The sequence below is a fragment of the Podarcis muralis genome, chromosome 5 (genome assembly GCF_964188315.1).
Source record: "Podarcis muralis chromosome 5, rPodMur119.hap1.1, whole genome shotgun sequence".
NCBI lineage: Eukaryota > Metazoa > Chordata > Lepidosauria > Squamata > Lacertidae > Podarcis > Podarcis muralis.
Window position 1 is genome coordinate 41,633,866 of NC_135659.1, and position 26,972 is coordinate 41,660,837.

The window sequence follows — 26,972 nt, forward strand, 5'->3', positions numbered from 1 at the left end:
CCCCAGCCACTGCTAGTCCTACGCAGGCAATTAAGAATAAATCTTTCCACAATAGTTAATTGATGTCTGTTTTAACCTCTTTATATGGTTTTTACTGTATGGGTTTATGTATTTTTGTTACCTGCTTTGATCTTTTCAACGAAATAGTGATTTATAAATATGTTTTACCACTTTTTTACTGAGTCTTAAGCACATAAGCATGTGATAGGAACAGTAAAATCTACACAAAATAATGCTCCAGAGTGGCTTTCAGAGCTAATTCTAATGAAAATGAACAGGTTTCATTTATTCAGTAACATGGAATTTGCTTTCTGTATAAAGTTATTCATCACAGGAAGAGCAGTCAGCAGGAGGTCACAGAATGTGCTCAGTTTTAAAAAAACATTTAAATGAAATAGCACTACATCACTCAGGGCAAGGTGACATGAAGTGAAAAAGACATGGAGGAGGAAGAAAATATTAATATCCTTGCCTGAAAGCAAGTATTGTGATAAAGATATGGATGGAGTTGGGTTTTTTTGAAGCTTCCTCCTTTGCAGTCCCGCTAACAGTATTTACAACCACTCTGCTGTAGCAAAAAGTCAAGGTCTAATCTCAAACTTCTGGTTTGTTTCTATGGCATGAGTGATCATGTATTTACAGAACACTGGATTCATTTGCAGTACAAATTACTGCTGAATGAAAAAAATGCTTAAGGCTGCATACAGGAAGAAGGTGTGTGGTCAAATTGCTAATGCATTTACCGAAATAAAAAAGCAGTTTAAATTTTATTAAGCATGCTCCCATAACTGGATTATTTTTCACAAGAATAGTGAAAAATGCAGCTGGAATGGCCACAAAGCAGGAGAAGGATTTCTCTTACAACCAGCTTTTCAGACCCCCTTGTTATATGAAGGTCGTAAGATCCAGTCCTACAGCCTAATGATAGCTGTGTAGATTCACTGTTGTACAAACTATACTTTAGTCTTCAACAGGGGAATCAGGACCAAATACCAGGTTGCAGCTTGACCTAAAATGGCTCGTAGCTACAGCATTCCTATCATACATAGAAACGAATGATTTTTTTAAAAATTAAGAAGTTGGTGCCCAAATGCTTTTTTTGACTGAAGGTGGGCCCCTGGTCTCAAAAGGATGAAATTTGCTAAACTGCAGCTTTATGACATAACAACGGGCAAAAAATATGAACCATATTTTCCAGTCTTCTGACACATGCCTGTGGAGAGCAAGGAGGCAGCAGACAGGAAGCTGGTAGAAATTTCATTTCTCCTGTACAAAACATGATTAAGCCCAACGTTACCCAAGTAATATCATCCAAAGATGGGAACTCTCTATCTGCATTTTGACAATGAAAGTCAAACTTTCAAAGTGGGATTTTTCAATGAAGAAATCTGTTAATCCATGGGAACAGTTTTCACATATTTCTAATATGTATGTTTTTACACCTCCAGTGATTTTATGCAATTTTCACACTGATATTGAAGTTCACACTTTCAAAAGCTTATCTTTGGTGCAAAAAGCTATTATATTTAGTCTCCTGCCCCTATCTTTTAACCATATACGTAAGAGAAAATCTAAGCGCACGTGTCTGGTACTCGACATTCATCAGAAAAAGGAAGCATCAAATATGCAACAGCAGATCAAGCTACGTGCATAGTGTGTACAGTTAAGGTTAAGCTATGCTGCGTTAAGGGAATTTATGCACAACTTAGATAGATTTAAGAGGGGATTAGACAAATTCATAGAGGATAAGGCTGTCAAAGGCTAATACTCATGATGGCTATATACTATCTCCAAGATCAGAGGCAGCATGACTCTGAACACCACTTGCTAGTGAATCGCAGCAGGAAAGAGTTATTGCCTTCATCTCTTTTTTGGGTGGGCTTTCCATAAGCATGTGGCTGGCCAGTGTAGAAACAGGACGCTAGCCTCTGGGTCTTTGGTCTGCTCCAGCAGCAATCTTCTAATGCTCTTACGAAGAGGATGGCAAGGAAATGAGGTGTCCTTTGTTAAAGAAACATCCAAGCGTACATGTCAAACATGTATTATGGAATGTCCACATTTCTTTCTTTCATTGTACCAAAAATGGAGTAGCTTTGAGATTCATGAAAACTTGAAATAGTATTCCAAAACCACCAAACAACTTACAAGTGGTGTATCCTTTCCTCCTACAATACTGAGACCAAGGCCTGATCGCCCCTTGGAGATTTCTATAGTCATTTCTTGTCCAGGAACTATTGGGCATGTCGCTGGATCCACCAGAGGAAGCGGAAGGCCACCTGCAACAAATGATAAAATGTACCAGTGAACAAAAGCACCATTGCCAAACAAAGAAAGAAGCTGCAGAGGAATAAACTCAGTGTCGAAATTTGGTGTGCACCTGCATCAAATTCTTGTGATTTGAGGTCTGCTGCTTTGGATGCAATTTCACAATTCACATGCAAGTTAACGTTTAGGGAAGGTGACACACCATTCTGATAAGCTAGGGCACTTGTTATATCTAGCTGCACACACATGCTCGCTCACACTCACACATCAGATCCTCTTCTGGATCTTCTGCTACCTGAAGGGCAGTCAAGATCTTGCTTTTCACTGCTGTTGACAAGTTTATTTACTCATAATATTGGTTTATTCATACAAGCAGTGTGACAGAAGTTCACAATTCTCAGCTGTGGCAACCTCTGTTTTTATTAATACATTATGGAATTTTGGTGATTGCAGAATTAGCATGGCTGAAATTTCTGAGCCCTGATCTCAGCAGTTATACTGCTCATGCATCATTCTTATGAGTGAAGGAGGACAACAACGCCTGGTCTTTCCATGCAGCAGAGTGAGGTGGTAGATAAAACAGGTTTGTTACATGAAATGTTCTAAGAAAAAATACATTAAATCAATTGCATGTAAAAGTAAACGGCACTGTAGCTGTTAATCTAGACTTTTAAATTAAAAGAAAAGAAAACATTGCATGCTATTATCATGCTAAAAAGCTTGGTATTGAATGAAAGGTATTCTTCAGATAGAAGTAAGAAGTTCATACTTCTGCTGGTGAACTCTGTCTCTGGAGAATAAGAAGGTGCCGGAGCCAAGGATATCTTGTGTAAACTGATAGGGATTACTGCTGAAGACTTTGATTGCTTTAATTGGTTACGAAACTGGAAGGGAAAAGGGGGGGGGGGGATAAATCAAAGACATTGAACTGTTAAGCCTCCTAAAACCCAAACAAGAAGTTGAAACTACAGTACAGAGATCTTTTATGTAGATCAGAAGTGGGGAGCGTAAAATAACATCTAACAACTTTAGAAGTAATAATCTACTTACCTCTGATGCTGCAATTTCAAAAATTTCGGTCAGAGAACATACTACTGAAACATTATTTACCATAAAGTTTAAGAGCTTTGGTAAAATCTTGAAAGTGTTTTACAACAGTTCCATGTTTTCCATTATTATTTCTGGCTGTTTTACTAGGTCATTTAAAAGCTTGCTATTATAAACTAAATAAAAGTGTACTTTTTCTGAGCTAAAAGAGGTCTGCTACAAGAGCCCACAACTGTACCTACTGTACCTACAGTACTACCTACTGTGTGGTAGTAAAAGCAACAAAGAGGGGCCATTTCATTGCTTCTATTGCCATGTCTTTCAACCATTTGCAATGGAGCTTGTCAGGACGGTTCTTAAGTCTTGACACTTATATTGGTGATGGAGCCCAGGACACCCCAGAAACCCTCTGTGATTTGCTTGCTGGGCATTTTGAGGAAGAAGCTGTTCACCTCTGTAGTGAGCTAGATGCCGTAACTGATGCAGCTCTGAGTCAGATGTGCTTTGTGGTATCAGCTTTGGGTTTTGCAGCCTGATGACACTGACCAGATGCTTGGGAGTAAGCGCCCAAGGATGTGCCCTCTTCACCCTTGCCTTTCATGGCTCATTAAAGCTAGATGGAAGGGGCATGAAGGGGCATGAATGGGTGAGCCCAGGGTGTGATAAATGTCTTGCATTTCCCTGAAAGGAAAACTCACCCTGAACTAAATAGCAAACAACTACTGTCCAGCTGTAAATATGGCCTTTGGGTGCAAGGTCCTACTCAAGAGGATTGCAGTCATTATTTGGGGACATTTTAATCTGGTTTCAAATCCAGATTTGGGATTGAATCAGCCTTCGTTACATGGATGGATGAGGGAGAGGGAAAAGGAGCACTATGCTGCAGCTCCTCCTCAACCTCATACCAGCTTTGGAGGGCATCTTCCTGGACCATCTATGAGAGATTGGGGCCATGGTTCTGCAACAGTTGCAACCTTATCTCCTATTTCACCACCCCCACTCGCTTTTGACCTATGTGGTGCCATGGAGCACTGCATTGTCTCCAGTGCTATTTAAGAACTAGATGAAGTCATTGAGAGCTTAGGTGTTTGTAATTTTTTAAAACCTTCTCTTCCATTGTTTGTTCCTCTCTGTCATTTTTATATTTAAGTTTGTAAATCACCTTGAGAAACTTGTTAAACCAGACGCACATATACATAATAAGAATAATAATAAATTGTTATTAATAATAAAATAAATGAGTAAGAAACCATTTGGAGTATAATACATACATTTTCTGTAGGTTGCTCTGCTGTTATCTGCTGGTTCTCTATCACCTGCTTGTCAAGCTTGGCACCGACATCCTATCAAAAACAACCCCCAAATTAAAGGTTTATCTGTAAGCAAAGACCTGTGCAAAGATACACACTTTCAAGTGTAACCTGTTTTATCGCAGCCCTCATTCCCTGAAATAAATCGTCCCAAACTGAAATACTCAATTCACAGTTCAATGCACATGTAGACCACATAGATTACTGGTCCGTGTTAAACGCTCTTCAGGTGAAGCTTAGTATCATATAGAATTAGGAATATATTGCTTACTTTTTCATGTGGCTCATTTAAGATTAGACCTCTCTTACTACATTTAAGTCCCCCTGAAGGCCTACCTTGTCATCATTTTCTTAGACAGCAGGCCAAACTGAGAAAAGGCCATTTAGGGTGAGACCAATCAAAATCCAGTTTACTGCTTTGGGAACACAGCCAAGTACCCTAACTAGACAGCTACTGTGTCTGTAGGAAAACTACCACAAAATGCTTATAATGCAGATGCCTCAATAAGGACAAGAATGCACAACTTAAAGAAGATGAACTGCAAAAAATGCTACCTTTAATTCTTCAAACCTAAATATAACTAATTTGTCTGATTAAATGTGATAACCATGTTTGTGATATTTTCTGTGCTTCTGCAGTTACACCTTTAATAAGTGAATTTTGTTTTTGTCATTCTAAGATATTACCTTTTGCAGAAGAATAACAGAAACACCCATTTATCCCTTATGGTTCAGAAAATAAGCTTGTAAAAAATGTTTGGTGAAATATCAGACATTAAAGGAGGCTGAGGTAGACTTCCAACGTTCAAGGGATAGCAATTTTGTAGTAGCTTGTGTATAGTAGGCTTTTCTTATTTCACAAAATAAGCAAATTGCACCCATTTTTGAAGCACAACGTGAGACACCATATCATAACTTCCAGACTTTGAATACAGTATGCTTATTCAAACAAAAGTCCTGCCAACGAAAGCATCATTTTTCACCTGCTTTTAAAAAATATCATAACAGTGGGACAAAGCAGATAAGGTAAAAATTGATGTTTAGTATTATGAGGAATGGCTGAGCTGAAATACTGCAAAGATGCCATGAGGAAAACATCCTTCAAACATTTATTTCCCACACACTGCCAGCTGCGTCCTCCAATACTGTATTACACATGATTTTATTTTAAAGAGACAGATTATGCTGCTGAAAAATAAAAACAGAAACACCCCACTGGATTTGTGTGCTCATCAGTATTTTATTTGTCACAGAAATATTGGGAAATATTAGTATGAATCTCTCCTTTGAAGCCATCAACTTCAGCTGATGCTTGACAGTAGGGCAGATTCAAGGACACCCACCTTTCAGCTTTAATAGTGATCAAGTTGAAAAAGCCTCCTGCTGAACAGAACATTTGATTACCCTGTATGTATAGTGAAGCAAAGTAAGAACACACATCTAAAAACCACACTGGAGCTATCACTCATGCTATTTCCCTGTTAAGTCAACACGGAAGGTTTAAAATCACTTGCTTATTGTGCAATGCACCAAAGGTATACCCTTCAAAATGTAACAAAACATTTTCTTGGGTCACTTTTAATACATAACACAGCATTTCTTCTAGTATCATATAAACTGTGAATGAAAGCTGCAGTTGCATTTGTCTCTGCATGTACAAGTTCAGGGTCCTTTTGAAGGTGATCGCTTACAATTTAAAGGACCCAAGAACAGATGCCTTAGACTAGCAGCAGACCAGGGTGGAGAAACCTTTGGCAACTTCCATCAACCCTGATAATTGGCTATGGTGACTTGGCTGATAGGAGTCAGAGTCTAACATCTGGAAGGCCATAAGGTTCCCCAAGCCTGCAAGGGACTTTTTCTAATAGCTGCTAGGGATAAATAGATCATTATATTTCTGATCTGTTTCTGCTTGTCTGTGTTCAGCCCCAAATCCATTCCATCCCAATTCCACATTTCTCTGCAATTAAAACAACAACTGCACAACATTTGTAATTAAGTATGTATGCAATCAAAACACTTTGTGATAAATGCATCAAAAAAATGTTATCACTGTGTGTGTGTGTGTGTTTCAGCTGAAAACTGTTTCATAAAATTCAGGGAGAGAGAGGTGCAAATCAGATCAATATTTTTTTGTAGAGTCAAATTCCTCAAGCATTCTATTGTCTTCTTCAAGCCCCTATGAGCATAGAGCTCCTACTACCCACCTATGCAAAGTCCAAGCTGCACCAGCATGGAGGGAACATTTACTTTCCCAAGCCAACAATGGAAAAGTCCAGCTTCACATAAATTACTGCTTCCCGAAGCCAGACTTTGTGATCCTTGATTCCATCATATTTTCCCATTATGATTATGGATAAAAGGCTAACATATTATGACAAAAATGTTCAAGATTGGGAACTGATTTTTTAAAATTTAATGTTATGTCTGAATATAGCCACTCAGAAGGCAACATTCGAATAGTAATGCAAAATAGGCTGTGTGCAGAGGAAGAAAACAGAAAAACCAGCCTACATAGTAAATTTCTAGGCATTTGTACTGTAGCTATTAGCCTAACTCTCATTTCTCGAGTCCCTTTTTGCTGTCAGAGGTAAAACAAATGTAGACCAGAGGGAAGGTCTTTTCACCCTGGATTTTGATTTTTTTCCAGAGTGGTGAGCAGCTTGACATCCTTTTCTCGTGACAGGTAAAGCTTTTAAAACACAGAAGTCTCCCAGGCATCGATTTAACTCCAGTTTTACCAGTCTATGGTCAGCTGTGCCGCCATAATTTTAATTGTTTTGTGTCTAATTATTGTTTATAGCTGCTCTATAAGAGTACTTTTATAAATTTAATGTTAGGATATTTGATATGTTGAGGAAATAAATCCAAAGCATTTTGCTGTACTTTAACCACTTCCATTTGCAGAAAACTTTAGTATGCAGAAGGTAGCTGAAGACTTGCAACAGTAACCTATTACTAGTCTCAAAAAGGGTTTGTGACAAATTAAACACAGGGGTATGCAGAAATGGCTTGCTCTCTACTCTCTATAACCTATTCTCCTTTTAGTCTCATCAAGGTATTTAGAGACTGACACGTCAATCAGTTTCTCATACATTGTGTGCCACAGTGCAAGCAACCAATGTCCTGCTCGAGGGTGGCCTTAAACCCTTTGGATCAAAATCTGTCAAATGGGAAGAGAGCTTGACAGAGAGGTGAAGAAGTCTCCACAGGCTGCTCCAGCTACGTGGGCAACTGGCACAAACTGGCCTGTGGGGAGGGACAACATTAAATGCATGCTGCAGTTCCCGCTGGATTGCACCTTCCCCCACAGAGCCATCTACTGTCAACTTACCTGTGGGAAGGATTCCAGAAAAGCAAGGGAGGCAGCCAGAGATAATATCAGGAACCCAGTCCTGTTGCAGCTGGACTGTTTCCTCCTTTTATGAGGCTATCTACCACCAGCTGCCTACTAGGAATCCTCCTTATAATTTGCTCTATGGTGATACTGCTCATTTCTCACCCCTCCCCTTCTCAAAATACACATTGGTGTTACTTATAAGCAGCAGTCAAAGGATTTGCAGCCTCAAAAATGGGATATAAATAGCTGTAATAAATACATGAAAGAACACCGACATACAAAGGCTTCCTGAAATCTCAAGAATTTTATACTATTCTTTTAAATCATAAATACAAAATACCCATAACTGCATGCCTAGCATGATTGGGTTGTCTTAAGTTGCTTTGACATAGAAAGCAGTTGAAATATATTGGCATGCTGAGCAGCTGAGGCACTCAAGCATCCATGTAAAAATGTATTTCCTCAGTATTACCAGAGAACAGATGTGTGCCACTCTTCCTGACTGCCAGGTGGATGAATTCATCTATTTGAAATATTTGTATTTTACTCTTCAGCAAATTTTCTGGGGCAGTTCACAAAAATGAGATAATAAAGCGAATAAATAAAATATAAACAACAATACCTTAAAAAGACAAATACATTTAAAAGCCTGAGAGTGCACAAGTGCCTGGCATTGAAAGGATAGCAATACTGACATCAGCCAGGCCTCTCTGGGCAGGCAGGGAATGCCACAAATAGGGTGCCACCACTGAGGAGGTTCTCACTCTGGTAACCAACCACTTCACCTCAGTTGGCAGGAGCACTTGAAGGAAAGCCTCTCAAGATTACCGCATTGGACATGCAGAAGGGCCCGTCAACAGGCCTCTCTCTCTTCTCTAACATTCTCCACAGGGAATAAACGGCATTATCAAACCACTACTAGGAACTTTATGCTAGATCTCATTAGCAGAGGGGTGTGTGGTGGGGGTTGAGATGATGTGAGTTTCAGAACAGCAGAATTCATTTTTTGAATTGAGAATTGAGACTGAATTTATCATCTTGAGAATCTCACAGTTCATTAACTTTTTCAAATGTCAAGTTTTTAGCTCTAGCAGTTATAGTTATACATTTGAAAATACAAATCTGAGTGAGTGGAAATAAAGAGGGACTTAGCAAGATCTCTAAACAGCTATGGTCCTCAATGCCATGCATGGTTCTGTGCCAGCTTGACATCAGTTTACCCTCTCTGTCTAATTTACACTCACCAAAAGTATTATGGTTTTGATTGTTTGCCCCGTCCCAATATGAGAATCCAAGGTTCAATTGTAACACACATATAGGGCACCAAAATTCAATTATAGTTTCTCTGTTCTTTGGGGCTGGTCTGTACAGTGTGCAAAACTGCACCAATGTCATTTCCTGCTTCTCTTTCCTTTTCAAGTCCCCCCCCCCCTTACTGGAACCTTGACTCTGTAAAGAAATTTGCATATGTCTTGCAGCGCATGCTTACTAGTTTAGTGTACACATCATCCGTTGAGCTTTTTGTAAGAAATTCCCAACTGGTATCTTCTTCACCACTTGCAGATTCGGTGGTACTGTGGTCCTGGTGAAAAAGTTTTGTTTTTCAATTTAGGAATGTGAATTTCACTTAAGATTTTAACAATAAAACTACAGAATATATTTCTTTGGAGGGAGACTCAACAAATCAGCCTTGCTTTCATGAACAGTGTTCAACTGGTCATCTGGGCTATAGTCCACAAGGCTTTGGAAACACAAATATCCACATATGACCATTCAGATCACTCTTGTTTTCTGTCACTTCAATGCAATCCCAGCCTTGGCTTAGATGGCACATTTCCCACAAAAAGCATGCTGTATAGAGGTTAGGAACCAAAAAGCAGCAGTAGGAAGAGAATAAGGTACAAAACATTGAGTATTTTGGTTTTTCACTCCTTTGCAGAGAACACACGTACAGTACATTTTCACCAGCACAACAGTTAGAAATGTGTCTCAGTAGAAAGAAAGAAAGAAAGAAAGAAAGAAAGAAAGAAAGAAAGAAAGAAAGAAAGAAAGAAAGCTGAGATTCCCGGGAAGTTTAATAAATCCCAGATCCTGAACATGCATCAAATGAGCCACACTCTGTGCACTCTCAAACTCTTAATAAAACAGCAATGGTTAACTGGCTGTTATGGTTTAGTTTTCTGCCTGAAGTTCTATTGTTGGTTTTTAAAATATATGTAAGTTTTTACTTGTTGGTTTTTAAAATATATGTAAGTTTTTAAAATTCTGTAAACTACCTTGGGAACCAATTTTGGTTGAAAGGCAGCTTATAAATAACAGAAATGAAAAATAACAGGTTTTCAGAAGATGAAATCTTCCATTCAAGTTAACTGGAAAGTATCCATAGCCTTCAAAGCCAGACTTTCTAGAGTTATCCCTGTGAAATCTGCTCTGCTGCACACACACACACACAGGGCACAGAACACCAGCACACCCCACATCTTTAGTAACATTTTAAAAACCGTTGGTGTACTGCAACATGATTAAACTGTGCAACTGCATAATGTTAGGTATTTCACCAAGTCATTACCAGAATAATGTTGTTTGGGTATAAAAGACACACAAAGTTGGAAAAAAAAATAGTATGGAGTGAGAAATCACAAAGAAACTAAAGCAGAAGAACTGGATAATAGAAGGAAATATTTGACTAAATACCAGGGAACATCAATTCAGCGCAAAAAAAAAAAATTAAAAAAAATTCAATCAGGGAAACAGTAATTATCCAGAAAGTGACACACTACTCCTGGGTTATGATAGAAAATCAACTCTATAATAAAAATGAGAACAAGTGTATTTGAAGAGGGCATGGACCAATGTGAAGGAGGAAAATCTTTTCTCTTATTTATAAAGTAACCATGCATAATCATTGGGCTTGCAAGTCAAAACAAAAGGCAAATAATAGATGCTCATTATCAAACTTCTGGAATTCCATATTATGATATTTCACCAATATACATACACTATCTTTTTGGCCTGGCTTCCAAATAAGTTTGGCAGCAATCCCAGGGTTTCCCGACTCTAGAAACCTACTTTCTCTGTGAGTCAGATACTGTTTTGTTTTCAATGGATGCTGGAAGAAACTGGCCATTGTCCAAAATGGTGGTTTTCCCAAAGGCAACTCAATGAGGTTCAAATGTGAAGTTGGCATAAGACCAGATGTAGTTGTATGAAGAGGTCAAAACGTGACCTGCAGTTTGTAGCTTGGGACATTTTCTTGAATTATTTGCTATGTACCGAGGTTTTTCCCTGGCTTTCCAGTTGTCTGGATTGCGCTGTGGATGGCGCTATTTGGAGACAGAGGGCTTGTAAAGGTAAAGGTAAAGGGACCCCTGACCGTTAGGTCCAGTCGCGGATGACTCTGGGGTCGCGGCGCTCATCTCGCTTTACTGGCTGAGGAAGCCGGCGTACAGCTTCTGGGTCATGTGGCCAGCATGACTAAGCCGCTTCTGGCGAACCAGAGCAGCGCATGGAAATGCCATTTACCTTCCCACCAGAGCGGTACATATTTATCTACTTGCACTTTGATGTGCTTTCGAACTGCTAGGTTGGCAGGAGCAGGAAACAAGCAACGGGAGCTCACCCCGTCGCGGGGATTCGAACTGCCAACTTTCTAATTGGCAAGCCCTAGGCTCTGTGGTTTAACCCACAGCGCCACCCACGTCCCTAGAGGGCTTGTAGGCACATGCAACAGCTGCATTTTCTATGGACATATGCAAGGTCTACCTCTGGATCCATGAATCCATGAATTGTTAATATTCATTAAGCCCAGAGGAAAAATTTTCTATTGTTGACGATGGTTGTTACGTTCGGATAGGAATAAGTACAAGTGAAACTCTTTCCATTGTCCTTGAAAATTCACACTCAATTCTGCACAAGATGAAAAGTTCTACCTGATGCTCTGGCATGCAAGGGAATACCACTGTTGATATTTCTCTATCTCCAATGTCATGTTGACTCTAACAACGTGATAGAAGGTTCCTGTTTTAATAGATGGCATGATCCATTAAAAGTGATAATTAGACCCTAATTTGGAGCTGGAGAGTTTGGATTCAAGTGTTTGCCTGGTGACTAATTTACAATTTTTGAGAAAGGTATTGCAGAGAGTAGCAGCCTTTTAACTCCAGACAGTCTTGAACGAAACTCATTATTATTTGGATCTGTTTTAGCCTGCCTTCCAACTGAGTTAGGAAAGATATGGCTGTCAACTTGATGGATAACTTACATAGGGGAATGTACAGGGGGAGTGCAACCCTGTGAGTTCTCCTGAACCTTTCTGTAGCTTTTGATATCATCAGCCATTGTATCTTGCTGGGCTGCCTAGCTGGAACAGTTTCTGAAGGCAGTGTTATGGAGGCTTTGGCCCTTTCTGGAGTGCTGGTCTCAGAAGGTATGTGTTCCTAGACTCAATGCCCAGGTGGTATTGATGGACAAGACAATTGTTTATGAGGAGCTTCTACAGAATGCAGCTGTGAGAGGACAAAGTAGATGCTTGGAGTCCACAACACCTATACTGTATCATTTGAATTTGCTGTCTATTTGTCTCAGGACTTCATATAAAGAGGTTGTGCTGACCTACACAGCGAGCCCCTTTATTCTCATTATGCTCTTTAACACACACATATACATCAACAAGACCCAAGGATGTCACTCCAAAAAACACTGAAGGTGCCCCTGTGTGAACTGGAGTGCTCCGTCCTTGGTTTTGGGAGAGAAAAGTGCTTCAGGTATCAGGTTTTCAGCATAGTTCATCTCTGTGTTTAATGTTTCAAACTTAAATAGAGCTGATTTTACATCACTGAAAAAATGCAAACAGACGTGCACAACAGTGAACCATGCCAGTTATTGCATTATGAAGGGAAATTCATGCTCTGTTGGCCTTCTGCTGAATGTTTTTTTGTAGAGTTTAATTAGATGAATGCCATGGTTTATATTAATCTGCTAATTATGATTAATTGCTTTCATTTAGGAAACACTAATCAGAAAGTATCTTACCTCAATGGAAGACTGGGAGCTGGAGGGTAATGGGAAAGGAGCAACAGCCATCTGGTTAAATGCATCATCATTGCTGAAAAGCGAGCAAAGGAGAGAAGAGAGGGAATCAATACATTAGACAAACTGCAAAAACATCTTCATTTTCTCTTATTGGTTATTTTAGTTATCTCTTGCGTTTATAATCCTCCTTTAAGGTGGCATACATAGAATTTCAGGGTGGGCTCCCAACTATGCACTGACCAGATCCAGATCCATTTAGCAAGAGCAAGAAAAATGCACCTTCAGCACAATAAAATACATAGCCCTGTAAAAATGTAAGGCATTTAGATACTGACCAAATAATGCATCTGTCTCTTTATTTTGCTTAAAACAAGGGGGCAAGAAGTTTAGCACTAAGAACCACATTGGAAATGCGTTGTAATTTGGAAAGCTTCCATATTTTAAATTGCATGCAAATAACCCAGCACCACTTATAGCATGATTAGGGCTATTGCCCAGTGGGGCTGGCCAGCATACTGTTTTAACAGGCCTACCTAGAGGCACATCAATTTCCTGCTTATGTTTCCTGCCAATGGCTATTTCCAACCGTGCTTTCAATACTGCTCTCTCTTGCAACGTTTACATAGAACGCTATGCTCCCATCAATTTTCTGTACGGTAATTTTTTATATCAACATCTATTTGCAGCTGTTGGAAGTGCACATTGGAGGGTTTGGAGAGAGGTGTGATCAGTATGCTGATGATACCCAACTATCTTTCTCTGTACAACTAAGCCAGTCGAGGCTGTGCAGGTCTTGGACTGGTGATTAGATACAGAGGTGGGTCAAAGGGGGGCCAATAAGTTGAATATAAATCCTGATAAGGTATAGGTCTGGAAATCGGGGAGGTTTTCTGTTCTGGACAGGTTGCACTCTCGCTGAAGGAACTGGCATGTGACCTGGGAGTGCCATCAGAGCCATTATCACTGGAGGCTCAAGTGTCCTTTGCAGCAAGAAGTGCCTTTTACCACATTTGGCCTTGCCAAAGTACATAAGAACATAAGAAGAGCCTGCTGGACCAGGCCCATGGCTCATCATGGCCAACCAGATGCCTATGGGAAGTCAAAAAGCAGGATGTGAGGTCAACAGCAGACACCCCGCTTGTGATTTCCAGAAGCTCACAGCGAAACAAGAGACCTCAAGACTGGAGGCGCTTTGCGTGGGGCTGTTCTTGAAGAAAGCTTCAGATAGTGCAAAATATGGTGGTTACACTCTTATATCTGTGGTGTCCTGTCACAAATACGCAATACCAATTCTGAAAGAAAATATACTCTCTATATGTTACCACTTCAAGGTACTCCTATTGACTTACAAAACCCTATACAATCTGGGGAATAGACACCCGGGAGAATTCCTTATCCTGTTTATACTTGCCTGCTTGTTAAGACCTGCTGGGGAACCCTTCTTAGCTGAGCTATATGGCAACATGGGAAGAAAGCCTTCTCAGTGGTGGCACCTAGTTTGGAACTCCTTGCCCTCTGAGATATGGATGAGGCCTACTCTTTAACCTTTCGATTCTTGCTGAAGACATGGGTATTTGGCGGCCTAAAGTACCAGCACTGATATATTTTTTTTATTTGACTGGTTGTAACTATCCACATTGTTTATAGTACTAGTACGATGCATCTGGATTTGTTTTGATTTGTAAGCCCTTCTGGATTTGTATTTGTAATGAAGAACATATAAAAATATTTTAAATGAAGTATACAACTTTGTAAATTAAAAGGATTACTACTGCTGCTGCTGCTACATTTATATCTCATCTTTCCTCGAAGGATCTCAAGGGGGGGTACATAGTTCTCCCCTCTCCATTTCATCCTCACAACAACTCTGCAAGCTCAGATAGGCTGAGAGACTGTGATGGGCCCAAGGTTGCCTGACTGAGTGAGGGATTTGAACCCTGGTCTCCCACGTCCTAGTCTGACACTTTAACCACTATACCACACTGGATTGCCATGTTAAGCCACCGCAAGTGGCCTAACAAGGACTGATGCATTTTCTTCAAATAACTAGTGATGCAGTGCCTTTTTCGGGGGGGGGGGACGCACAGGTACACATACCCTAAAACATTTTGTGAATCTCATGAGGGGCAGTATTTCAATATGAGTAGGAAAATGAGAGTACCCCTAAACATTTTTTTTTGGGGGGGGAAGCATTGTAGTGATGTACTAATATAGTTGATAGAAACAGTTTCTGATTAAGGCCATCAATATTCTACTTTCAACCTCTCATATTCTTGTTTAGCACAAAACTTGATGGGCTGGGCAGCCAGAAATGACAATACAGAAGTGCACAGAATATTCTTACAGATAAATGATACTCAGCTGTACTTCACATTTCCAAGAACCTCCCTTTAAAACAGTCTAGCATGTTAAACAGCAATTTTCTAGCTCCTTTTGTTTTCCCAAGCATACAAACCAATTATGATGTAGCTCCTGCTGATGAGAATTAATCAGCATATCTAAAAGCTCCATAACCCCTGGTAATTTCTGTCTGGTGCCAATTTAGGTTCTGCCAGTTGTTGGGTTTAATTTCTTTAAAAAAATATATAAAACAGCTAATCAGCACAAGTAACAAGGAAATCAGCATAAAGCATCTGCAGCACTTGATGCAGCCTCTAATGAGGAGATCTGTAAGCAGTGAAACAACTTCAGACATTCTATAAAAGTCCTCTCTTTTGATTTAGGCAGCAAGAAGGCTTTGCGGCGAGTTCTGCACATACAGCAAAGCTATTCCCTTTCCCCAGCCTCTCCTAATCTTAGGGAAGGAGTGTGAAGAGCTGCAGTTTAAAGGCTGGGGAGTTGTTGGAAAAGCTTGTGCCTCAGGGGGCAACTAGATATCAGTGCAGCACCTTTGCACAGTAATGTTTAGGAAGGCTTACACAAGTTGTTTCCCCAGTCCTGAAAGTAATGATACTGAGTACAGAGAAACGCATGATGTGACAATACAATGCAGGGTTGCCATTTCCAAAAGAAGTCCTGCACAGTAACTCCACCCTCAAGTGCCCTTTGGATCCTTGACATTGTTTTGAGCAATTTTTAAGCACACCTCTGCCACCTGCCTTTCCTCATCACCATTAAATCTGCACCATAGGCAATTTTAGAAAGAGATGGTAATTTTTATTCATATAAAGCAACTCTCTCTGAGGTAAGAGAAAAAGAAAGAAAGAAAACTAGGTGAAAAGAGGTTGCCGCACATAATCTGTTCCTGCTGTGACCGTACATATTCAACACAACTTTAGTCCTGCTTCAAAGGAGGTTGCTTCAAAAGTAATGGCGTGTTTTAAACGGCACCACAGAAAATAAATAAATGGACTTTTGTACTACCATCTCAGCAGCTGTAAAACAGAATATATTTATTTTACAATGGAAAGTAATGGCAACCTCGCTTTCACGATAAAGCAGGCCAGTGAGGGGGCCTGAACACAATGTTGGAATTACACTGCATGACAATAAAAACTCAGCACAAACGCAACCATCTGCCACAGCCTTTCAATTCCCAGTAGTACTATAGTAAAAAAAAAAAAAAAGGTGAATTTCCACATGCACGTTTCTCAAGTTCATAATCAGTTTGTGACTCCCATGTGTAAAATGATGATCACAGACACCAAATGCTATAGTTTATCTCCAGGTGGAAGTGTGAAAAGCCCCCATAAAAAAGTCCCAGGTTTTAATTCATTTAAAGAAATATGCTAGGAAAAGTGTGTGAATATGCATGTCAGCTAAAGGATCATAATACAATGGAATACATAGGGTTTATTTCAGAATTACAGGAACACAAGAAGCTGCCTTATACAAAGTCAGTCTATTTACCTCAGTATTATCTACACTGATTGACAGCAGCTCTCAAGGATTTCAGATGGTAAATTCCAGCCCTACCTGAAGATGCCAGTGACAGGACCCGGAAATATTCTGCAAACAAAGCAGGTGGCCTGCCACAGAGCAGAAAATAGGAGGAACTAAAATTCGAACTGGATCCAGTTGGAGATCCTCCACAAATAGAAGGAATCCTTCAGTTAATGGCAATGTCCCTTCTGTTTGAAGCGACTAGGATTTTTCTGGTAGAGGCTTCTGCCGACAGAAGGGATGGTGGAGGCACTTTTTACTAATTCCTCTTCCTCCTCTCAGTCCCCAGGCCACATCCTGGACCGTTGCAGATGGTATGTCAATTCTCCAGAGCAGATTTTTCAAGGCCACAGCAGACTGCAGGGAAAAGGGACATCTTGCGAAAATCACTTCTCCCCTAACCCCTTCCATCTATTGCTGGAGCTCTGCTTTACAGATCTCTGCATCCAAGTGCCTATATTCTCAAATTTAACTGTATCTCATTTGCCTATTTTATCATCACAAGTGCCAGCTATTATTATACCCTGTGGTTCAGTATTTTAGACCATACGTATCTGTATAATGAATACATTGTTAATTATCTACAATAGTTGGTTTGTTATTATTTAAATCCTAAGATTTCCACGTATTGTCTTGGAATTTATCAATTCATGTCACATTTTTCAAAGTTACATTTTAACAGCTGTTAAATAGATAGATGCTTCATCTATCTAAACAAGCAAAACAAGGAAGAGTGGCAATCCCATGCTTTAATAAGCTTAAGGTACCGAAGACATTAGGAAAAGAGTTTCTTTTAAGATCAGAGTTTTGTGGTTTACAAAAAACAAAACAAAACCTTGGGGCTAACCAAGTACACACCATTTTAATACACACAAGTATACAAAATTGAACAAATAACCACACACAATGGTCCTTAGGCCTCCTTCAGACCTGTCATTCACAAAAAGTACTTTTCGTACCTGAAATTTATAATGGTAGAGGCAACCTGAACTCAAGTGACTATTATCAATTTTTATAGTGCTGATTTAATCAAGCTGAGAATACATGTGGCTCCAACGTGGAGATTCACTCTCTCTTTCCAGAGCAGCTAAAACCCCAAAACTGCTGAAATGCCCTTCCTGAGTCAGGGAGAAGACTGAAATCCCCCTGCCACGACCCTAGCCACTGCAGCTGCCTCCTTCCTTTCCTAAAACTTCCTGAGTTATACCATCAGTAGTGAGAGGAGTTCTTAAGAGATCTAATTCATTTATGAACTGCTTTACTTTTAAGGCAAGTAGGACAAAACTCCCCCCCACACACACCTTTTGATATATAAAGGTTTGATTCCACTCCTCCTGGTTTTAAGATATTTTATGTTCTGTTCTTAACCCAGTTTATTTTTAAAGTTTATGTTTATGTTGAGGGCCCTCATTAGGACTAAAAGGCTATTTATATATGTGTGTGTATAATATATAATATTATATGGTGCTTTTTTCTGGGGGTACGCATACCCCTAAACATTTTGTGAATCTTTGTACTTTTGTCCATTTAATGTATTTATTTTCCCCCAATTTGAACTATAAAATGGTGATTTTCCTGAGTCAAAATGAGAGTAAACATTTTTTAAAGAAAAAAAAGCACTGATATTATATAGATGTAAAATTCAAGTATCTGTTAGACTCTTGTCTAAATAATTGGAAGGGAGGAAAAGAGAACTGCAATTCCTATGCAAAACTAGCCATTCTTTATCATTGGCCCCATTTTATATTTATTTAAATAAACCAATCCAATCTTTTGAAGAGCAGGGCAATCGCCACCCCCACTTGGATCCAGTTTCATATATGATTTTTCTACCGTCTGAGCAGCTTTTCCCAGACACATTTTCAAATGCAATTAAGTAATGGAGAGTGAGCTGCTGTACACGACATTTAATTTCAGTAACTGAGAAAAGTAAGAGGCTGAAAGCAAGATCATTAATCTCCTCTGGTTGCCTTGCACTGCCAAGGATAACAACTAATTTTTCATTTTACTGGGTCTGCTCTTCAACCATAGTCACATATGGTCAAACTTATCGAGACATTAAGATCCAGTCACAGTGACTCTAAGGTTGATTTTCACTTATAATGTATATGGAGCATAGATTTAGTCACTGCTTATACAGTGGTGCCTCGCAAGACGAAATTAATTTGTTCCGCGAGTTTTGTCATCTTGCGATTTTTTTCGTCTTGCGAAGCAGTGTCGGAAAAGTTTTGGAAAAGCTTCAAAAATCACCAAAGTCTTTAAAAACCTCAAAAAAGGCTACCACACCGCGTTCTATGAGTTGCTCCTCGAAGTCAAGTCACAATTAACGGTGTTAAGAAAAAGGAAACAAACTTGCAAGACGTTTCCGTCTTGTGAAGCAAGCCCATAGGGAAAATCGTCTTGCCTCCCCCGGATGTCAATTTCCCCCTGACCTATACTACACAAGAAACCAAGGATGGAGGTGTTTCATTTTCACTCTTGATCACCAGTATAGATGAACCCAATTCTGAGATGGGGATGAGGCTACCACTCTGGCTACAAACCAGCGTGAAACGTATAAAATACGCATTAAAAATTAACAAGCATCTACAGAAATAGCTGGTCCATGATGGTTTTCAGAATACTGTACTGCAAAATCTGATTAATGGCTGAACATGTAATAGAAAATCATAATGTTAACTGCATAGGCAACAGATTTTAACAGTCACTGGCACATGCCACAGCCAAACTAAATCTGTTTGCCTTGAGGGGGAAACCATTCCATAATATCCAACTAAGAAGAGAGAATCTGAACAAGTGATAGTTTCAAATCCTAAAACTGGGAAACACATTTCCATGTTAATTCTGTAGTTGGTTGCCACAGGACATCAAAGCTTGCTTTAAAAAAGGTGTTTTTTTACATACAGCTATAGCCTCCTCACAAAATTGTCCCAATGGTGTTTACATCAACACTGTAAGCTAAGCCAGTATTAATATCCCTGCCTTACAGATGTGATAAGGGCAGAGTAAAGTGAAGCCTTTTAGTAAGTTCATGCCTGCGGTGATATAGATCAGCCAAAAGTAAGGTCTGGGAGAGATTAAAGGACATGCTTAATTGTTTGTTTGGCTGGCTGGTGTTCCTAGCGAACTTAAGTCCTCTATACATCCTACAATATTTCACCTCTCAGTTTCTTCTCCATACACCATATTCCCATGCCTCTCATGTATAGTCTAATTTCTTTCCCCAGTCTCTTTCAAAATGTCATACCAGGTCATATACAAAACTATGCTTCAAAAAATGCTTTCCACATCTATCAGGTAATAGCATCATGCTACCTTTAGCCCGTGGCAGCCGACCTATTTGCATTCCACAGATGAGGCATCCCATCTGCAATGTGAGCTGTTTAGCTACCAGCCAAAGTGATGACAAAAGTCCTCAAGTGGTCTTCCTTGCAGTAAATCAACCAACTAGTTTGCCATTTGTTCCCCAGTCACACTATCAGCAAAGGCCAAATAATAATAACATGGATCCTAAGAATTGCTAGTGGTATTCTCACATAGCAGAACGGACTTTCCTGTCTAATTGCATTCCCTCATCTTCCTGGAACACCTCTCCTGAGGGTCTGTGAGACCCTTCAGAATGGTGTTTGATTCAGCACAGGGTTTGGCACTTTCAAAAATTGGTAGAAAATGGAGACCTCCTGCTCTTCTCTCTCCTTCTCCATTTCCACACAAACACAAGCATCTTTCACTTGCACCAGGGCATCATTACATCCAAACCAACATGTCACAAATACGTTTTTCTTCACCTAAAAATCTGCTGGGCACTCTACCTTCTTAAAAGATCAAATAAAACAATAGTCCCAGCCATAGGTCTAAAATCTAATTAGGCAGTATGCGAAAAGCTGAACTGAACACACAGTCAGCAAAGCTTATTGTAGCAGTAAAAGCAAAACATGGCTTTAGTAACGAAGCCGGATTCCAATCCTGTAGAGCAGGGATGGGGAAACCCTTTTCAGCCAAAAAGCCACATCCCCTTGGGGGCAACTTTCTGAGGGCCACATGTTATTGATGGGTGACAAAAAAGCAGACAGGGCAAGCGATTATACAGCCACTGAAAAGTCAGAGGTTTATAAATATGCGCCTCTCCATCCAGACAAGCAAGGACACATTCCTTGCGTGGCTTGGGGAGGAGGCCTGTGTGGAGGAGAGGGCCAGATAGAAGCCTAGAGAGCCACATTTGGCTACCAGGCCTCAGATTCCCCACTCACTCCTAGAACCCATGGCGTGGGGTGAAGAACCTGCCTCAAGCAGTGGAAGTTCAAGAGAACTTCTGGCATGCAGCGTTGCTGCTCATCTTCCCCACCCCTGGGTGGAGAAGCTGAGTGAGTGGCAACACTATGAGGAGCACCCTGGCTCCCACCGAATACAGTGAGAGCTGGGACACGGTAGCAGCGGAAGTGGGGCATGGCAGAGGGGCAGGAGGGGCAACTCCCATTTTGCCTCAGGTGAGGAAATGGGACAGGCTGCCCATGAGGAAATGCTGGCTTTCCTGTTTGTTGCCAGCTTGAATTATTTTCCTTGCTTTAAAGAGCTGCCCAGGGACTGGAAGGGCAAGGGCAAGAGCTAAAGAGAGATGTACTCCTAAGGTCAGCAGGCCTTTCTCTTCTCGCACCTGCTTTCTCTCGTATCATGCCAATGCTACCTTGTCTTTCCTCCTTTCTGCTTGTGTAATATACACAAATTAAAAAACCAAACCTGGTCATTCAGTTGCTAGGCAATGGCCTCCTGTGCTCTCTTTTCACTTCTGGGACCACCCAGCAGCATAGACATTAATGCACCAACCCAACTGAGCTTGCATAAATGAGAGTAGCAGATCCACCTGTAAGGAGCTCTTTCAAAAGGTTAAAATGCCACCAGCCGGATTCTTGGCAAGGAAGGAGAAGCAGGAGGGAACCATTAAAAAATGAGCCCCCTGCGCCTCTCCTTGAACAGCTGATTGACGGGGTCTTTCTGAAAGGTCTCCATGTGTACAACCCCAACTACCTGATTTGAAAGGTTAGCTGCCTGCACAGGACCTGTTTATGCACACAATTCCCCATTCAGCTGAGGCCATGGAAATGGAAACCTTCTTTTGAACACACTATACCTGCTGGCTAGAGTACATTGATTGCCTTGCTTTTAACTGAATGGATATATGTAATAATCAAAATATGGCAACAAAGGCAAATAAATGGCATACACAAATTGTCCTTGTGGATTTTATCCAAGGAGTCTCCAGACTGGGGGTGAGGAGCCTTTTTTCTCTTGAATGCTGCATTCCCTTTAGGGCTAAAGTCAGGGGCCACATGGCTGCAGTAGGCAGAGCCCCCCCCCCTTTCCTCTCTCCATCTGACTTCTCTCTCCCCCTTCTTTCAAGTCCAATGGGCTGCTGAGGGAGGGACTTTGGTTACTGCCAGAGGCCTGAACTAACCACAGAGGGCTTTACCATTCTCCTTCTACCTTCTTCATCTCCCCCAACCTCATTTCTCCTCTCCCTCCCACTTTCTGTCCCCTGGGCTCCCCCCAATCACATGAAATTAGGCAAAAGGCTGCAGTTTCCCCATTTCTGTTCCAAACTGGAGCAACTGTGTACTGAATTAGGTTTAGATAATTCCGCGTCACTCATAGTGTCAGGCTATTTTCATGTCGTTTCCAGTTCCAGGATCTCTCTATTTCCGCACAGCAAGCCAGACATATGGCCTAGACCAGTGGATTAAGGAGTTGTAGCTGTCCAGATATAGCCATGCTCCTACTCCCATTAACCCAAGCCAGTGTGGTCAAAGGTGAGGAACGATTCAAGTTGGAGTCCAGTGATATATGGAGAGCCACAGCTTCACCACCTCTGAATCAGGCTTGGCTTATATGAGAAGAATTTCCTGCTTTTGCAGTCATGAAATACATATGAAAAGGGTGAGAGTCTGCTTTCATTTAGTTGTTTTCCCTTCCTACTTGGATCCTGAATTGCTCAAGGAAGTTACACAATATCCAGTTAGCTTAATATTGTCTGATCTTCCGTTAAACTGAAGAAGAGCTTGCTCTGTTTTACTTGGGTTGCCTTCTACCAAACCACCTTATGCTCTGTTCTAATCTATCACACTGGTCTTCCATAACTTGCTAAAATGTGAAAGTAATTTAATTTCGAGGCATTGACATATCAGTTTTCAGTAGACTCAGATGAGGGCACCACCAGAATGAGAGGTTACATCATGGGGGAAAAATGAAAGAAAGGGAACTGTGTGACAAATGGAGCACACTTCAGCAGCCCTCAATTTCATTTGAATACTGAATCTTTCTCATTTTGCAGCTCCCCCAAGTTCAGGCCACTAATGATGAGCACAAGAGTTAATGACTATGCCATTCTTACCGTATAAATACCAGCTTGACCTTTGATGGTGCCGTCTTAATGATTGCAGAAGCATTCTGGTGACTTCTTCCATACAAGATCTGGTTATTTATCTGTTTTATGAAGAATATTTGAGACAGTTACAAATTAAACAGTAACAAAAGGTTAAGTATTGTTTTCTAATTTTATTACACCATCAATAACTCTGAAGGAAATATCCTAACCTTCTTTTATGAAGCTTATCTTCAATAGCAAGAAAGGAGAAAGTGAAAGAAATAGGCAAGGAGGGATTGTTTGTGTTGCTTGATTTTTTCCCCACTGTGGAAGGACGTGTGGATCCAGAATTGGCCTCCACAATCACCTACGGACACACTTTTAAGACCGTATTCATGGAAGACAATCTTACTCCGCTACGAGTGAACACCAAAGAAGAAGAAAGAAGCACTGGCTGACAATTAGTTTCTGAACCCAACGAAGTGCTGGTTTTGACCTATAAAGCCTTAAACGGTTCAGAACCAAAATACCTCAAGGACCAGCCCTACCCATATACACTGACCTGGATCCTACAATCATGCCTCTCCCATGAGAGGTCCAAGGGTAGCAAAATGGGCCTTTTCTGCCGTAGCTCCTCATTTGTGGAATGCTCTCCCCAGGGAGGCTCACCTGGTGCCTTAATTATATATCTTTAGGTGCCAGGCGAAAAAAATTCTCTTCAACCAGAGAAAACATTCTAAATGCTAAACGTGTTTATGGGAGGAGACTTATTGGTTTGTTTTCATTTTATTATGTATTTTATATTCGCATTCTGCATTTTTAGTCTGGCATTAGCTATCCATGTGGGCAAGGCTGGTTATCAATTGGAACAATTATGCCACAACAACCTTGGGAGTTAAGTTTAGTGGCATTAACATAGTTTGCATTGTCTACCACTTCAAACAAAGCTACAGAATGAAAGAGAGATAGAAACTGCACACACTGTAGAATTGAGGCAGTAGAAATCACATTTCCTGTGAACCTATTACAGTGTCAAACCATATCAGACTTTTACTTTACATTACTCTTTTTCCCTTTCAGAAGCTCAGATCAGTATTCTACAGGAGTCTTTTTAAAGCACAACTGCATTTTAGGAAGATATTGTGCAAAAACGCATGAAGGGCGAAAATAGGCAGTGCTAACCTCCATCTGCCTACTGTCACAGAAGTCTGTCTCCATGTTAAGAAGGCAGCCCTCCGCATGAAGCAAGATTGAGCTTTCCCTTACAAAACATGTGCATTTAAGCAACTTAACTGTTTTTCTCCAATTGTTATCAGCTGGAATGCGTGGCCACAAATTGCTAAGCTGTGTACTACAGTCCATTTTCCAAATTAAGTTAGAAACCCTCTACCATCTACCCATGCCATGAATATCCCGTGAACAGCAAGGTAACACCTACCTGCTAGATCATACCAGTGCTCAGTCTATTCAAGCTCTAACAGTTGCTCTGAGCTGGCACTACTGGACAGTCATAAGTTGGCAACTCAACACAGCTGTTGAGTGCCTCAGTGTTGGATTTTGGGGTGCAGACATTTCCAGTAACAACCATAAGTATAGATCTATGCTTGTAGAATGCAACCAGTGCGGCTTATTGGTTAGACTGCTGGGCTGGGACCTGAAAGACCTCGGTTCAAATCCCCACCCAGCCATGAAGTTTACCGAGTTATTCTCGGACCAGTCACCGTCTCTCAGCCTCTCCTACCTCACTGGGCTTTTGTGAGGATAACACAGAAGAAAACTGTATATTACTATAGCTCCTTGGAGGATAGATGGGATATAAGCATAGTAATAATAAGCAAATCTACTGATTTTTAACAGTAACTTTATAAATCATAAACACAAACCCAACCTGCGGCTTCTCTCCCCTTCCCACAAACTAATAAAAACCTCCAATTGCATAGCTTTTGTTACAGGCTTCAGTGTAGGGATAGGAAAGAACCATGACTTACTGTAATGACAAAATCTGCTGCTCTAGGCTCATTACGAGAAACACAGATAAACGGGAGGGAGGTCATGGAGGAAGAGCAAAGCTCATGGGAGAGTAAGATAAATAAATGGAACTACCAACTAGGGAACTAGAGTGGCTAAATTATTAACAAAGCCTAAAATAACATTTAACACAAGGAAAGCCTTAACAGGCAGCAATTTCTTAGTGGTGGGAGGGCGACATCATAAATATTTCGCAGAAGGTGGACGAGGTACAGAAGGTAATGAAAACTAATGAGTGAAATTTAAGGAAGAGGAAATTACAGCTACGTGTCAGGATGTGGAAGGGGATTGGGCTGGACAATTGTCTCCAGAGGAAAATGATATTTTTCTTCTTCTTCCTTTTTTAAAAAGCCCCCACTCCATTTAGGCTGAGAACTCAAGAAAACTTATTGACTTCTGAGAGGAACATAGGAAGCTGCCTTAAGCTGAACTGGATCATTGGTCCATCCTGTCTCAATATTGCGTACCTGCTAGTGGCTCTGCAGTGTATCAGGTGGGGTACCAGATACCCTTACCTGATTACTCCATGAATTAAACCTGAGGCCTTCTGAATGCAAAGGAGATGCTCTACCACTGAGTTATGGTCCCTTCCCTTCCCTGATAATTGGCTGTGCTGGCTGTGGCTCATGGGAATTGGGGGTCCGGACAACATCTATAGGGCCACAGATTCCCCTTCCCCCCATGATTGTTTTCTTTGTCTTTATTTTCCAAGAGTATGCAGCACACCTATGTTTTAAGTTGATCACATTTCATTAGTATGACCATTCCAGCTGAAAGACAACAAGCAGCTCTGCCAGCAAAAATTAATATTATACAAGCTCAACAGATAAGCCAAATATAATTAACTGGATTTAAAAGCAGTATGCTTTATTTTTTAAAAAATGGAAGGCTGGTCAAAATCATTTCTACATTTTTTGTATTACCCTGTCTAGTTACTTCCTTACAAACAGAACATATTCATCCTCTTTGTCAAAAGAAGTCCTTCTCAAAATGATTTGTACTCAGCATGTTCCTATACCATGGTGATAACTTATCTATTAAAATCCAGCTGATACAGAAATGCACAACAGCAGCTGAAATGTCAGGAAGTTTGGTGTTGAAAGTGGATTACAAATGCTGGATTTCCAAGAATGTAGGGCTTGCAGCACCCCAAGTTCAGCAATCAATCTGAATGAGGTGTTTGGTCAATATGATAGATCTTTCTGTTATTACTTACTTTCAGCAGAGGAACTAAAATAGTTCAGGTTCTAAAAACTGAACAAACAACTAGGTTTCCCTCTACATTGCAGGGCAAAGCTCCCGAATTGTTCAGATGGAATTCAAAACTATACAATCTCCTGCTGATGAGCATCCTGATGAGTATCTGAATAGATGCACCTTTGGGTTCATCAATCAGAATTCCTATTCTCTTATGACTGATTGGTTTGAAAAGCCTAAGGTAGTGTGAGATAATTGATGCCAGTGTAAATTCTTATTCTTGTCCAGTAGGCTTCATTCAGTGCTGCCACCAGTTTCTGGTTCATTGTGTGAAAACAGATCTAAACAACATGGACCTGGGCGTTTGGGTTCCTCAATTAAGCCAAGAATACTAATTAATAATAATAAATGAATCTTCTTTACAGTGTGCAACCTTTGACTAGATCAGGGACAGAGAACCTGCAACTCCCATCATCCCTAACAATTAACCGTGCTGCCTGGGGCAGATGGAGTC

At 40.5% G+C, this 26,972-nt stretch overlaps 1 protein-coding gene across 12 annotated transcripts in view; it reads right to left on the reverse strand.

Annotated features, from left to right (window-relative positions):
• Nucleotides 1-26,972, reverse strand: part of PATJ (PATJ crumbs cell polarity complex component) — a 150,872-nt gene that overhangs the window by 31,304 nt on the left and 92,596 nt on the right. For 8 of the 12 annotated variants that reach the window (XM_077928676.1, XM_077928675.1, XM_077928677.1 and 5 more), the window contains 6 exons: nucleotides 23,261-23,352; nucleotides 12,994-13,066; nucleotides 9,452-9,544; nucleotides 4,584-4,655; nucleotides 3,035-3,149; nucleotides 2,146-2,276 (listed from right to left, as the gene is read on the reverse strand). In XM_077928676.1, the coding sequence (XP_077784802.1) occupies nucleotides 2,146-2,276; nucleotides 3,035-3,149; nucleotides 4,584-4,655; nucleotides 9,452-9,544; nucleotides 12,994-13,066; nucleotides 23,261-23,352 (576 nt within the window). The remainder of the gene's footprint in view (nucleotides 1-2,145; nucleotides 2,277-3,034; nucleotides 3,150-4,583; nucleotides 4,656-9,451; nucleotides 9,545-12,993; nucleotides 13,067-23,260; nucleotides 23,353-26,972) is intronic. The other 4 variants (XM_077928678.1, XM_077928674.1, XM_077928673.1 and 1 more) reach the window with 1 other exon arrangement.